The sequence below is a fragment of the Simochromis diagramma genome, unplaced genomic scaffold, assembly GCF_900408965.1.
Source record: "Simochromis diagramma unplaced genomic scaffold, fSimDia1.1 OVJJ01000583.1, whole genome shotgun sequence".
Lineage (NCBI taxonomy): Eukaryota > Metazoa > Chordata > Actinopteri > Cichliformes > Cichlidae > Simochromis > Simochromis diagramma.
In genome coordinates, this window is record NW_024387285.1 from 1,507,232 (window position 1) to 1,520,250 (window position 13,019).

General features: G+C 40.2%; 1 protein-coding gene across 3 annotated transcripts in view; it reads right to left on the bottom strand.

The window, feature by feature from the left end:
• Positions 1–13,019, bottom strand: part of LOC120716096 (protein unc-13 homolog B-like) — a 158,082-nt gene that overhangs the window by 137,267 nt on the left and 7,796 nt on the right. For all 3 annotated transcript variants that reach the window (XM_040003447.1, XM_040003445.1, XM_040003444.1), the window contains exon 3: positions 88–117. In XM_040003447.1, coding sequence (XP_039859381.1) covers positions 88–117 — 30 coding nt within the window. The remainder of the gene's footprint in view (positions 1–87; positions 118–13,019) is intronic.

Here is a 13,019-nt window from a genome sequence, read left to right on the forward strand (position 1 = left end):
GTGACTTACTGTGAAATAATGTAGAAATACAAATAGCATATACAAAAAAAGCGCAGCAGAGAAAGAGCCAAAATAATACGCTCTTACCTGGGGGCCCGTGGAGTTTGGCTTTCTTTACTGAAAGAAGAAGAGAGAAAAAACCTATTAGTCCCAATGTGATGAAGAGGATGAAGAGGATTCTGTGACTCATCAGGATTATATACTCTTAGATATTTCAATGGAATTTAATTTTTGAGGGACTGAACATTGTTCTAACCCCTCTATACTCTTACTCCTGATTGTTGATGTACTTCAAAAATAAAAATGTGCAATAAAATTTCATAAAATTAACCCCAAGCCTATTAAATAACAGTTCAATGTGTTGTATGACTGTAGGAAACAAATACAGTTTTTATATTTGATGTATATTATTGTGGTTGAAACAGTATTGGCACTGTTGCAACAGCTGCAGGAAGAATGGACTGTGTGAATCAACAATCAGCGAGGAAATGAGTTGTGAAAAGACACTGACACAATCTGCTAAATCCATAAATATTAACCTAGAATAAGTTAACCCAGCCAAACACTGGAACCGTTCATAGAGATCACACATCCGTGATAAGAAACAGTTCATAGTTTATCTTGTGGGTGGAAGGATATGAGACACATTTCTCACTGCATACATCCTACTGGAATCTTTTCAGTGACTTCACATAATTTACTGTAAGCCATAGCTTCCACCTTGATGAACAGCTGATGGTACTTTGGGTGCTTTCTTATTTCCACAGTGGATAAATCTGCATGTTTGAGTTGGAAGAGAGTTTATTCTTGATGCACTTCCTGATACAACCCTTCCTCCCAGTAGAGTTTTGCCTTTAAGAAGGTTTTGGTTATTATTTCCGTCCTGGTACTGCACACATAATACTGCACGCAAAACAAACAGACAAATCCATCTTCTACCAAACAAGAATGGGAAAACATTGCTTTCTCAAAAATCCAACAGCTGCTCTGTTCCCAGATGTTTTTGGACGGTTGTTAAAAAAAACGAACGAGTGCATGCTACGCAGTGGTAAACATCACCCTGTCACAACTTCTGAAAAGTATTGCTGTCATCAAATCCAGAATAGACTGATACTTTTCCTAAAATGGTACATTTTCTCAGTTTAAACATTTGACTGGTTTTCTATATTCTATCATGAATAAAATGTGAGTTTATGAGACATGTTTCTGTTTCTGTTACATGTTTAGTTACTTCTTTGCTAATCAGTAATCCTATTAGCTACACTAGCGCCGCAGTAATTGGTGGAATAAAGCAACTGTGTTACTAGTTCAAGCTGCACCTGTTGGCACGACAATCCCAAATGTGTGCCGATGGCGTTCACAAACTTCGTTGGCCACGCCCCCACCCGCCTGACAAGTGGGCTGATGTCAATATTCCTCAGCCTTTTACGACTGAGGGGTTTACAACATTTGGCCAAGCAAAATAATGTATTCTGATTACACTTTTACAACAAACCTGAATATGACTACAGCTCGCTCACTTTCAAGGAAACATGATGCTGCAGTTACATTTCTCCTCTCAGTCCAGCAACTTTCTGAAGCAACCGTTCTTCATCTATGACTCCGTGTCTTTGCTACTATGTGGATTCAAACAGAATAATCGAGCAGAATGGGGCTCTCTTTATGCTCTACTCAGTTTCCCAGCTCAGTTGATACATTTAAGAACCTAAAGTGATACACAGGCCTTATTAAAATGTATAAAGAGCCTTGAGTTTGACACATGTCATCTGTATACACATTTTTGTGCGTTTCGTTGGCTTTACTGTAATGTTGCATTTTAAACTTTTGCTGAGCAAAGCATCAAGCAGCGACTTTTGTTTGCACAACAGGAACTATGTGAAAACTAAACCTTATGTTCCTGATGGTGTTGCAATCAATGTATTTATTCTGAGGACTAAATATTATTAGTCTCTAAAGAGCAGCATGACAAAAATTTGAGAAACTGCTATTATAAGCTAGCATTTAGAGAAAAAGGGGTTATTTGTCTAGAAAAAAAAAGCACTCAATAATATTTTATATTTAAAAAAAAAACAGAGCTGAGATTTTAAATGTACTGAGACCCAGAATGCCTTGAAATTCACAAGAGAGTCTTGAAATGCCAACATGTTCTTGGCTTCAGGCTTGAAAGTCCCCGATATTGATCTGCAGTTCAATCAGGCCTCCCTTAAATCTGTTGCAGTCATTTGACTATGCAGCAGTATGAAAGCTTATTGCCTTTTTAGGGCTAATTCAGTTATTTAAATCCAGTTTAGACACATGTTCTCACTGAGGAAGATCAATATGCTCATTCAATCACAGTCAGAGTGAGAGATGTGATAAGAAAAACAGAGAGAGAGAGAGAGACTGTTAACAGGTCATTTATCTTAGGCTGTCAGCACAGCTTGCTTTGTGTGTCAGTCGTGCCAGCTCGGCAGAGGCTCACAGTGGCCTCGTTGGTCAAGTGCCAACTGGGCTCTGACGCTACCTGTATGAATGACCCAACACTGTGAGAGAAGATGTGATTTAGTCTCATTCAAAAATAAATAAATGTGAAACAGGTGACTCAAGGGTAGCGCCACTGCTTTATATTAAATGTAAAAAGTGTTCTGAAACTTTAGCTCACATGTTCTGAATTTACTTTACAAAATATTCAGTGTAAAGTTGGCTCTGTTTGCCAGTGAGCCACCTTTCAGAATCACAGCTCCTAACGGAGAAGCATTAAAACCAACATTAAAACAACACAGCTCATATTTGTAACTGTGTGACAACAGATGGCAGCTGTCAGGTGTTACACCTGAGTCCGATGTAATGCACAGCGCAACATTGTTTCGAGTCAAGTCGATAAAACCGGATCAGCAGCTCATTCAAATTAAAATCAAAAAGAGCCTTATCATGACACACATGATTGGCAGCGTCGGACATGTGACTTGTGCAAAGTTTATACTTAGACGTTATATAACGTACAAAGGATTTAAAGCCCTACCAGATGTGATGATGTGCGTTTGTGACATTTGAGCACAGAGTCATCTCTGAAACAAGGCACCAAGGATCAAAATGATGCAGCACAATCAAAAAATCCTTCAAAACCTGAGAGCGACAATGCAACATCAGAATGAGTTCTGAACTTCTGCCTGGTGGAAAAATGCATCCTCTCCCCTTAGTCTGATGTGTATGGAAGCCTGTTTCCGCCACTAAAGAAAAAAAAAAGGCTCCATAACTCGAAATTTTGAGTTATTTTCTCAACATTTCAACTTTTTTTCCTCAAAATTTCGACTTACTTGAGTTAGTTATTAACTCAAAATTGTGAGAAAAAGTGACTCAAAATATCGAGTTAGCGCTGCCAATCAGTAATTTATGTGAATGATGTCATTTCCTTGTTGCCCGGAAGCTGAAACCCTCAGGTACAAATGCTACAGCTAAGCTACCGGTATTACATCCAGTCATGAATGCACAGATTGCTGAGTATTTTCAGCGTGGCTTCAAAAATGATGAAATCCTTGTGTTATTAGCTGAATCACATGACATTACTATCAGCAAACGTACTCGCGAAAGCGCCAATTTGTTGCGATCCAGTTTTGAGTGCGTGTTACTTTTACTTTGCTACCCAACACCCACAGGTGTTGGGTAGCACAAGATATCCTGATTTGTTTAAAGCAGCCTAAACCTCAACTTCATGCAAATGAAGCACAGCCAATACAATGTTCTCTTTGAAGACGGCAACGAACAGGAAGTGCTGACAAACTGGCAGAAAACAAAGGCTTGTAATGAAAAAAAAATCACCTAAAATATAAATGCACGTGCATCGCTACACCAGACAGAAGCACTCTTTAAGATCTGGACAAATAAAAAAGCGATGGTCAGTGTCACATTTTAGTGCTTGCAGAGGTCAGCATCCCTCTGGGCTACAGGGTTGGTGAGGCTGATCAGAGGTAGTAAAGCAGGCACGTGTCCTCTGGAGTGATTGTATGAGAGGATGCGTGCTGCTGGTGACCGCGTGTTTAGCTGGTGGGATAATCCCTCCAAGCTAATGCTTTAAGCGGGGCTGAAATCTACCAGACCCTGCTACATTGTACTGTGGATGAATTACAAAAGAGACATAGGAAAGCAGAAAGACTTCTTTTCATTGGTCAGTAGCTAACTCTCAACCTTACAAAGTTTTTTCTTTCTTAATACCTGAAAAAAATAAAGAGACTGAGAAAACCCATTTGGGGAAAAGAGCAGGCTGATGTTCGTGTGATGACTAGTGCACTGGATTAAAGCTGCTACCGAGGAGCACTCAAACGCACATCTGTAATGTCTCCATACGCAATGGAGGACGTGGATGACAAGGCATTGTGTTTTTGCACAACACAATGCTTATACTGAAGCTTATATTCAAGCACAGCAGGCTTGATAATATATTTCATTTGGTTCTTTAAATGCCCAATTTAAAATATATAATTATGTTTGCTTGAAAACAAGTTTACTGAGCAATTACAGCCGTCTTGTATCTATCCCGAACTTTCAGGGTTTGCACTATATAACCTTTCATTGTCATTTTAAATACAAGGCCCAAAGAGAGGGAGGTCATCATTAGCAGGACAAGTAGATTTTTTCTTTTAATGAAATCGATACAGCATGGTATCACAATACTATTGCAAAATTGCAATATTGTATCCATTCAGGGACAAAGTTACATTACTCTAGGAACACTACAAACATGCATATCGTCCTGAGATAACGGTAGCCGAGTAAAATTAAATTAAATGGGCTCAAAAAACAGCGAACAAAAAAACCAACTGGACACACTTAGCTTGACAAATTCAGAGCCAACTGGTGCCTGACTTGAACTGACTGCACTCGCTCTCAGAGAGATTATCAAAGGTTTAAAAAAGATTGCTGTCTAATTTACAAATGCAGTCAGATTGCCAACATGTTGCCATCAATCTGAATGAGTGTTTGTCAGTGAGCAAAGGCAGCTCGCTGGTTATATTCTGGCTACATTCCTATATAACAAGAAGGTTGATGAGCACAAATGTAATAGTTAAATGTCAATTTCTGTCAAAGTGGACGGCAACAGATGTGGGATTTGTAATGATTTATCACAGCTAATTGTTAGATTATCAGAAACATTAACATTTAACAACCTGTTAGTTTGGACAATTCATTTTAAACCTCTAAAAAATGGAGTTATGTGTATAAAAATGTGTAATTTCTAAACCGCTCACACATTTTTTTGAGTAAAGCTGCAACTGTGGTTGCGTGCAGAGGCTAAACTACAGAAACTGAGTCAAATTATGGGCTTCACTATATTTAACTTACGGATATGCATCGTTCACTTAAGCGTTAAGTTTATTCTCCGTATCGCATGTAAAATTCATCCAAATACATTTTGAAAGTAAGGCCTAAATATTTGTTACGTTGCTCTCACCAGGAGAACAACATCTATGAATTACATGAACAGTGAATGCACGTTTGTAACCGATATCCAAAACAACTATCCAAGACTGAACTTTTAGCCTGACATGGGAGAGAAAAAAAAACAACATCTGACAAACTCTGAAAGCTAAAATGATTTTCTGTCATCTCCTCTGTACACCGATGACATTCTTCTCTTTGTTGGACTGCAGCTCTGACTGTGACCACTTACAATCTGCTCTGGTGTCTCAGGTTTGAGCTCTTTGAAGTGACAATGAAAGTGGAGCTTTGAAGCTCAGGGTTGGAAATGGCGTCTCGGTGGTGAAATAAAGACACTTTTGAGTCTCTGAAGCGTCACGACGCTGGAAGCTGGCCGTGTAGAGGAGAGCCCTGGACAGGATCCACGACCTCTAATCTGCGCCCGAACATTCACGAATCGTTCTTCCCTCAGTTTTGTCATCAGTGAGTGAAAGACATGCTTGATTGGGTCAAAGGTCAGGCGACAGTCTCAGAAAATTTGGTGATCTTATGGAGATCTTAGAGGTTTTAGGCCACTTTACCTCTGTCTTGTGAAGCAACACCTAACCAGTGTTATCATTTGATTAAGCTACTTTTATCAGGAGCCACATCATCAGCAAACACCAGTGACCAAGTCCTAATGTCAGCATTACAAGTCCAGGTTAGCACACTTGTACTGACATCCCTTTGGACACCTCTTAAACCAAACTCAGCACAAATGCCTGGAATCAGCTCTACATCTTTATTTCTTTAATTTGTCATGAATTCATTTTAAAAAAGAGAAAAAAAGCAGATCACAGCTGGACACAAGACTGTTCATCAGGTTGGGAAAACATGGCTGTAATTCCTAATTAGTCAAACGCAATATTTAAACACCCTAAATTATATCTGAAAGTCTACACAAGTTGATTGCTTCTTTCTGCCAGCTGGTGTCAGTTTGTGACTCTAATAGAGACAGCACACACCCCGCCAGACAACCTACAGGACATCTGCAGCATATCTGTGCATATTTATTTATGTTTGGCATACTTTGGGGGTTTATTTCATTAAAAATAAAAGATGGCACCCTTTTACAATGATGCGCTTTTCATCTAAAGAAAAGCTGCACATAAAAGATATGATATTCTTTTACTTTGAAATATAACATTACCACACAATCACTCAGGTGTAGTAACACCTAATAAAACGTGTTGAACAGGAGCAGCAGACCTGACATGCTCAGCAGCCAGACAGGCGCAGACTATAGCAGTGTCATTACAAGGGGCCAGACTGTGCCTCTATTTTTAGCTCCAGTCCTTCAGCTCGTGGTGGGTTTGAGAGCGTACAGGTTGCAAACCTTTTGGCCATGTCATTAACACCCTCTCACTTCCATTAATGTACAGCCCCCGTGGACCTCGCCAGGCCGACCTAATAAATACAACTATTGTGGATCTAGCATGGGTTGGTCAATATCCTCTGACTGAAGTATGTTTGATCATTTTACTCATGTATAAGCTTCTGCTTACGCTCGGGCTTCATGCTAGCAGCACATATGGCTGTATGTTTGTGTGCAAACACTTCAAATTCAGCTTACGGATTAACATAATTTCTCTGAACTGTATCTAAAGACACTTTATATTGCAAGGTAAAGCTGTAATATATATATTCTGTGTATAGTTTAGTGTTGTGGGCATACACATTCCTTCATTTAATTATCTGTTTCAATGCCAGTGCCTCAGTGTGTTTACATTAGCATGTATACCACATATTATCCTGCATAAACGCAAATTAAAAGAGACCGTCTCCCTACCTCTCCACGGTAATGAGCCAATTAGAGAGACGCTACTGAAAGTCCACGAGTGATCCAGTATGAGTGGATCATGGAGCGAGGGCTTTATAGACCATGACATTACCACAGACACATACAGACACACACAGATCAATATCTGGGGTCTAAAACAAATCAGAACTCACAAACCTAGTTTACAAACCAGGATTAAAACCAGTTTTAGATCCTCCGTGTTTTTCTAGGACCTGCATTCATAAGGAAATGAAACTTATGGACTTCTGCAAACCTGAGTTACATCCAACCCTTTTTCCTGATCAATTTTTGCACAGTGATCAGACCTTCATATAATAAAACCTGCAGAGGTTTGAAGGGTCGAACCTCTGCAGGTCTATTTGTTTTTTTAATTCAAGAAAATTGACCAGGAAACGATAAGAATCAATAAAAACAATGACATTAAATCAGTTTTATCAGTATCTAACCTTTGTGGTCACTGTGATGAGCACAAAGAGAATCCAGAATCCAGGAGTCATAACGCTTCATCTCAGAAGCCTTCATATGTTGATTTTTTTCCACCTTGTCTATCTTAGGTTTACAGCGATCATGGCCATCCCAGATGTTACCGAGGGAAGAGGCCATCACATGGCTGAGCACAGAAAGACAGACAACCACATAATCACATCTACACCCAATTCAGAGTCACCAATGAACCTAACCAACAGTCTTTGGACTGTGAGAGGAAAGCCACAGGAGAACACTCCACACATACAGCCTCAGGTAACCATAAGGTTCGAACCCAGAACCCACCTGCTGTGAAACGGTGGTGCTAACCACCGCACCACAACGCTGCGCCCTAATTGAAATATTACAACTTTTACGATCACCTATGTAAAATATGAGCAGTGCACATGAACTGTTAAATACTCTTTGTCCTCTTCTTGTTTGGTTTTCTCTTTAGGGGCCTCCACAGTGGATCATGTACTTCCATCCCTAGCATCCTCTGCACAGCTTCCTTCAATACATCCATGGATCATTTCTGTGGTCTCCCTCTTTTCCTGTAACTTTGTTGCCAAAGAGCTTGACCCGAGCTGTCCCTCTGATGTACTCATGTCTAATCTTGTCCTTTCTGGTCACTCCCAGTGAAAAGCATCTTCAGCTCTGCCACCTCCAGCTTGTCCTCCTGTCTTTTGTCAGCTCCACGGTTTCCAAATAATAAACCATAGCAGGTCTCGCTGCTATCATTCTGTCACAAATCACCCCGACACTCATCTCCACCCACTCCACCCTGCCTGCACTCTCTTTCTCATCTCTTGTGCACTGCCCATTGCTTTGGATGGTTGAGCCCTGGTATTTAAACTCATGTACTCTCACCATCTCTACTCCTTGCACCTTCAGTGTTTTCAGCTGGGAGATTCTGAGGGGAGACCAGAACTCTTTGGAGATATTAAATATATATTTCATCTACCCTGGGAGCATCTCGGGATTTTCCAGGAGTAACTGGAAAACAGTGATGTTAGGAACGTTTAGCCTAATACTGATCCAATTCTGTTTCAGATAAGTGCAAAAAAATGGACGGATGCTGGTTTACACATATTTGTCATTACTCACAAATATGTGTGGTGATGTGCCAACTGATGTTTATACTGCAATAAGAATCACCAATCACTATCAAAACTCCCGCCTTTGTAAGAAAAAAGAAAAAGTGAAGAAAAAGTGCTGAGACAGCACCAATTTCTGCAAAGAGCAGAAAAATCAGGTGAACGTAGTTTTGCGTCTGTATTTTCTCTGCATTTCATGTCACAATCGTCTTGGAGTCTACTTCTTTGAGCACTCCTCGGCCTGAGTTGAGACGAGTGGCCAGTAGCAAAGATTAAGTGTAAAGAGAAACTGTTAGATTGAGCCAATGCTCGTAGCAGGAAATAGCCTTATCATGACAGGGAGGGAAAGAGAAGGAGGAAGTGAAGTCCTCTGGCCCATGTGAGCTGCAGTCCAACATACACACACGTATACAAGCATAACCACGCAGGATAGGAAAAGCAGCAGATGGCATGGGGATTATTTCCCCTCTATCCCCACCCCCGCCTCCACAGATTGGCCGCTGAAGCTTTGCTTGCATCCCTGTCATTTCACTACAGTGTGTGCTGGTGTACTGGCTGACCTGGTCTGCCCTCACCTTTGCCCTCATCTGGTGGCCTACAAAATGGTTTTAGTTATCACCTTGAATGGATGAATCCAAACCAGGCCATTTAAAAAAATTAAAAAAAAACATAAATAAAATCAGCACAAGCTCCAGTTTTTGTGCCGATCTGCTGAGACTGAATGCCACTCTGCTTTCTCCAAATGCCTGACAGTCGACCTGCACGTATTTATCTTCTATTACTGCCGGATAATTTCCTCTAATGCAATTTCTTCACAGTAACCTTACTCAACACTGAGCAAATTATGCAATGCCATCAGTGTATGCATTTATTCCACTGATAATTGCTATCCAGAAATAGCTAGGAGTGGGTACTGACTGAGCTGTCAGAAGCTGTGTCCTCCCATCCTGCTTTCGTTTCTGCAGCCGTTCACTTCCTGCAGAGATCTGCAGGCCACCATGCAGGTTCTGAGGGCGCTCAACACAACCAGGAATGAGGAAATGAGCCTCGGGAAAGTATCACAGCTTCCAAGAAAGAATGCCACTCGTCAGGTTTTATATCAGGCACTTCCTTTAAGAGATGGAAAGACTGGCTTCTCTGATAGCATGTCAGGTACATCATAGACAAGAAAACTGCCAAAGAACACATTTACCACAAGCAGAGAGAGCATTTCCCAGCTCATCACACAGAGATACATCTCTTGTCCCTGAACAGCCTGAAGACATCATAAGAACACAGTTGGTTATCTGTTATCTGCTGGTGTTGTCAGCATTTTTTGGTCCAATATAATCATTTTAAACTACACCAAGACGTTTTAAAACCATAGAAACAGGGAAGAAACACAAGGATTGTGGAAATTTTAAAGCAGCTAAATTTACTTTTATGCAGAAATTACCTAAAAGCAGAGTAAAGAGGACACATTACAGGAGGTGGGGTCATGCACGTCCAAGGACTGCTCTTTGACAGCGTGAATCTTAATACTATAGACTGTTTGTTTTTGTTCGCTGCTCGTTCCTGTGAGGTTATTTCCCCTTATTTGCCTGTAGCTCATGTTTCTCACCTTACTGTCTGCATATGCAAGGAGATACTAGGTAGAGTTCCAAGTCTATTATTAGCGTTACAAAGAAAGGCCACCAAGCTTGACCCCTCGAGACCTTTCCATTAAAAAGGGAGATTATCTCAGGAAGAATTCAGGTGACATTATAAAGCACTGAATCTGCAAAGAAACAATGATGGGCTGGACAAGTTAACAAAACATTAGCTTTTCACATGGGAAACTGTGGTTTACTTCCTATTTCTGACAGTGTTGTTGTTTACTATTAAACCATTCTAGTCTGGCATCTAAAAATATATTCTTTATAAAAGATTTGATGCGTTTGTGAAAGTCAGATGATGGAATATCTCAGATTTTTTTTTTAAAAAGGAAAAGAAATACTGTTTAAAGGACAGTCAGGTGACATATTATGTAGATTCACTTGGGAGAAACGTTGAGAATCACACATCCACTCATATTTATAAGATGTATTTACTTCAGTCACCGCTTCGATGAGTGTTTGAGTCCATCCTAAGTCAGACCTGCAATAACTGATATTTATGGCCTCATCTGAGCAGCAGAAACAAGTTGCAAGCACTCGCAAATCTGCACTTTATAAAGATGATGTGGTGAACATTTCTGGCGTATATGTCCAGATGTTGTGGGACAATGTCATGACTGATTTGAATCCATATTTCTGTCCTTCTGAGTGAAACAGCAAAGCTTAAAAAGCTGAGTCCAGGGTTCATGCTAACCTGAACAAGTAACAACTTTTATGTGAGCATGAAGCACACTTTCTCAATCCCAGGGCAAGCTATGAAACAAAATTAGATTATTTTATAATTCCACTTGTCTGAGCCCACTGCGACCCAGGTGTGCTTCACTCCCTCCATCTCCAGCCTCACCCTCATCTCATCACTCTGTAATAGGAGTTGGGTGGAGGTGGTGGTGGCCTTTCATCCTCAGGCAGCACTCGGACCCAAAGATGAGAAATGGTCAGAAATGATCAGTGAGAAACAATACACCAGGGGCTGAGAGCTGGAGATAGCCAGACAATAGTTTGATGGTGTGAAAAATCAATCAGCATGTCTGTGAGAGAAGAGCAATTTGTGATCTGGGAAGGAGCCAAAAATGTTAATAAACCGGCGGTGAGGGGAAGCGCCGGCTTTTTAACCTTTAATGAATCAAACTTTGTCAGACCCGATAAACATGCAGGTTTTCAACAAAAACAAAAACAAAAAAAATCTAAAATCATTTCTTATTCTTTTACTTAGACATTAAAATCTCACATCGCTCATCAGCTTTAGTTGAACAACTGCAGATCAAGTGACTTGCTTCAGGGCAACTCGGGGGGGGCAGTTCACATGGAAAGAGAACGCTGAACGATGAAGAAGGAAGTGCACATTTTATTAATAATGTCCCTGCAGAGATCTATAACCTGCTACCTTAAAGGGGTCAGTCAGCTTAAGGATAAAGACCTTAAAGTACCAAATGTCAGCAAATACATCAAATGTGTTCTTGCCACAGCAAATTACAAAGAAATAGCCACTGATTAATCTATTTTCTTCCTCTTACCCTAATGAGGATGTGCAGTCTTAACGGTCAGGTGAGAGTATACAGTCCTAAGTTATGTTATTATGTTATGAATCCAGTTTTAAACTATTTTAACATGTAGTATTGACAGTTTTCAGGTTCATGTCATTTAAGAGTATAAGTGACCCAAATGTAGGCTGCTAAGAATCCACCTGAAAGAATCAGAAAACCGAGCTTTTACCGCAGCTGATGTAGCTCCAGATCACAAATCAAGTCTGAAACCAGCATGGAGACACGTGTTCCAGCCTTGTTTGCACTGTAGCCGAGGATATGCACAGGGAAATGGAAACATAAAGGTAAGAAGACACAGCTGAACTCAAACTACTGAGACATGAGGCACCTGTAGTAAAACTAAGGTGAAGAAAAGAGACTGACAAAATCAAACAGGAAGTAGCCAACTAGACACAGTGACAAGCCACTGACACTCAACTGAACACCGAGAAACACGGTGGAGGCTACGATCACCAAAAACACCAAGGACCAAATATAATAGAACTCAAAGACTACTTGACCTGTAATGATGATTCTAAACAGGACTTGGGATGCTAAAATAATCATAGAATCCAAATTAAAGTTCAAAAACAATAATGAAAAGCTAAAAAAAACAAAACAAAAAAAACAATAATCATAAAAATATGCCAACGAAATGGGTAAAAATCAGGGCCAGAAGACCTTCTATCAGAATCAAGCATATGTTACTATAACAGGAAGAAAACAAACTTCAATCATTTTGTGAGCATTTTTTCCATTCAGAAAAACGAGTCTATGATTTTTAATAGTTTCAGAAATAAATGCCCCTCTTATGTTTGGGTATAGCCTAACAGACTAAATCAATCCTCCTTTAGCTACAAAGCGAATACCTTAACAGGTGAAAACTGAGAGTGCTCTTTGGTGAGCATTGAGCACTATGGCTCGATTTAACCACAGCGTAACTTTTCAGACTCGCAATATCGGACCATAGAATAGCAACAAAACATTAATGCGCACATATCCATCGATAATGACCAAACGCTCTCACTTAACTGTGATTTTCCTTTTTTAAAGTCAGCATCCAGCC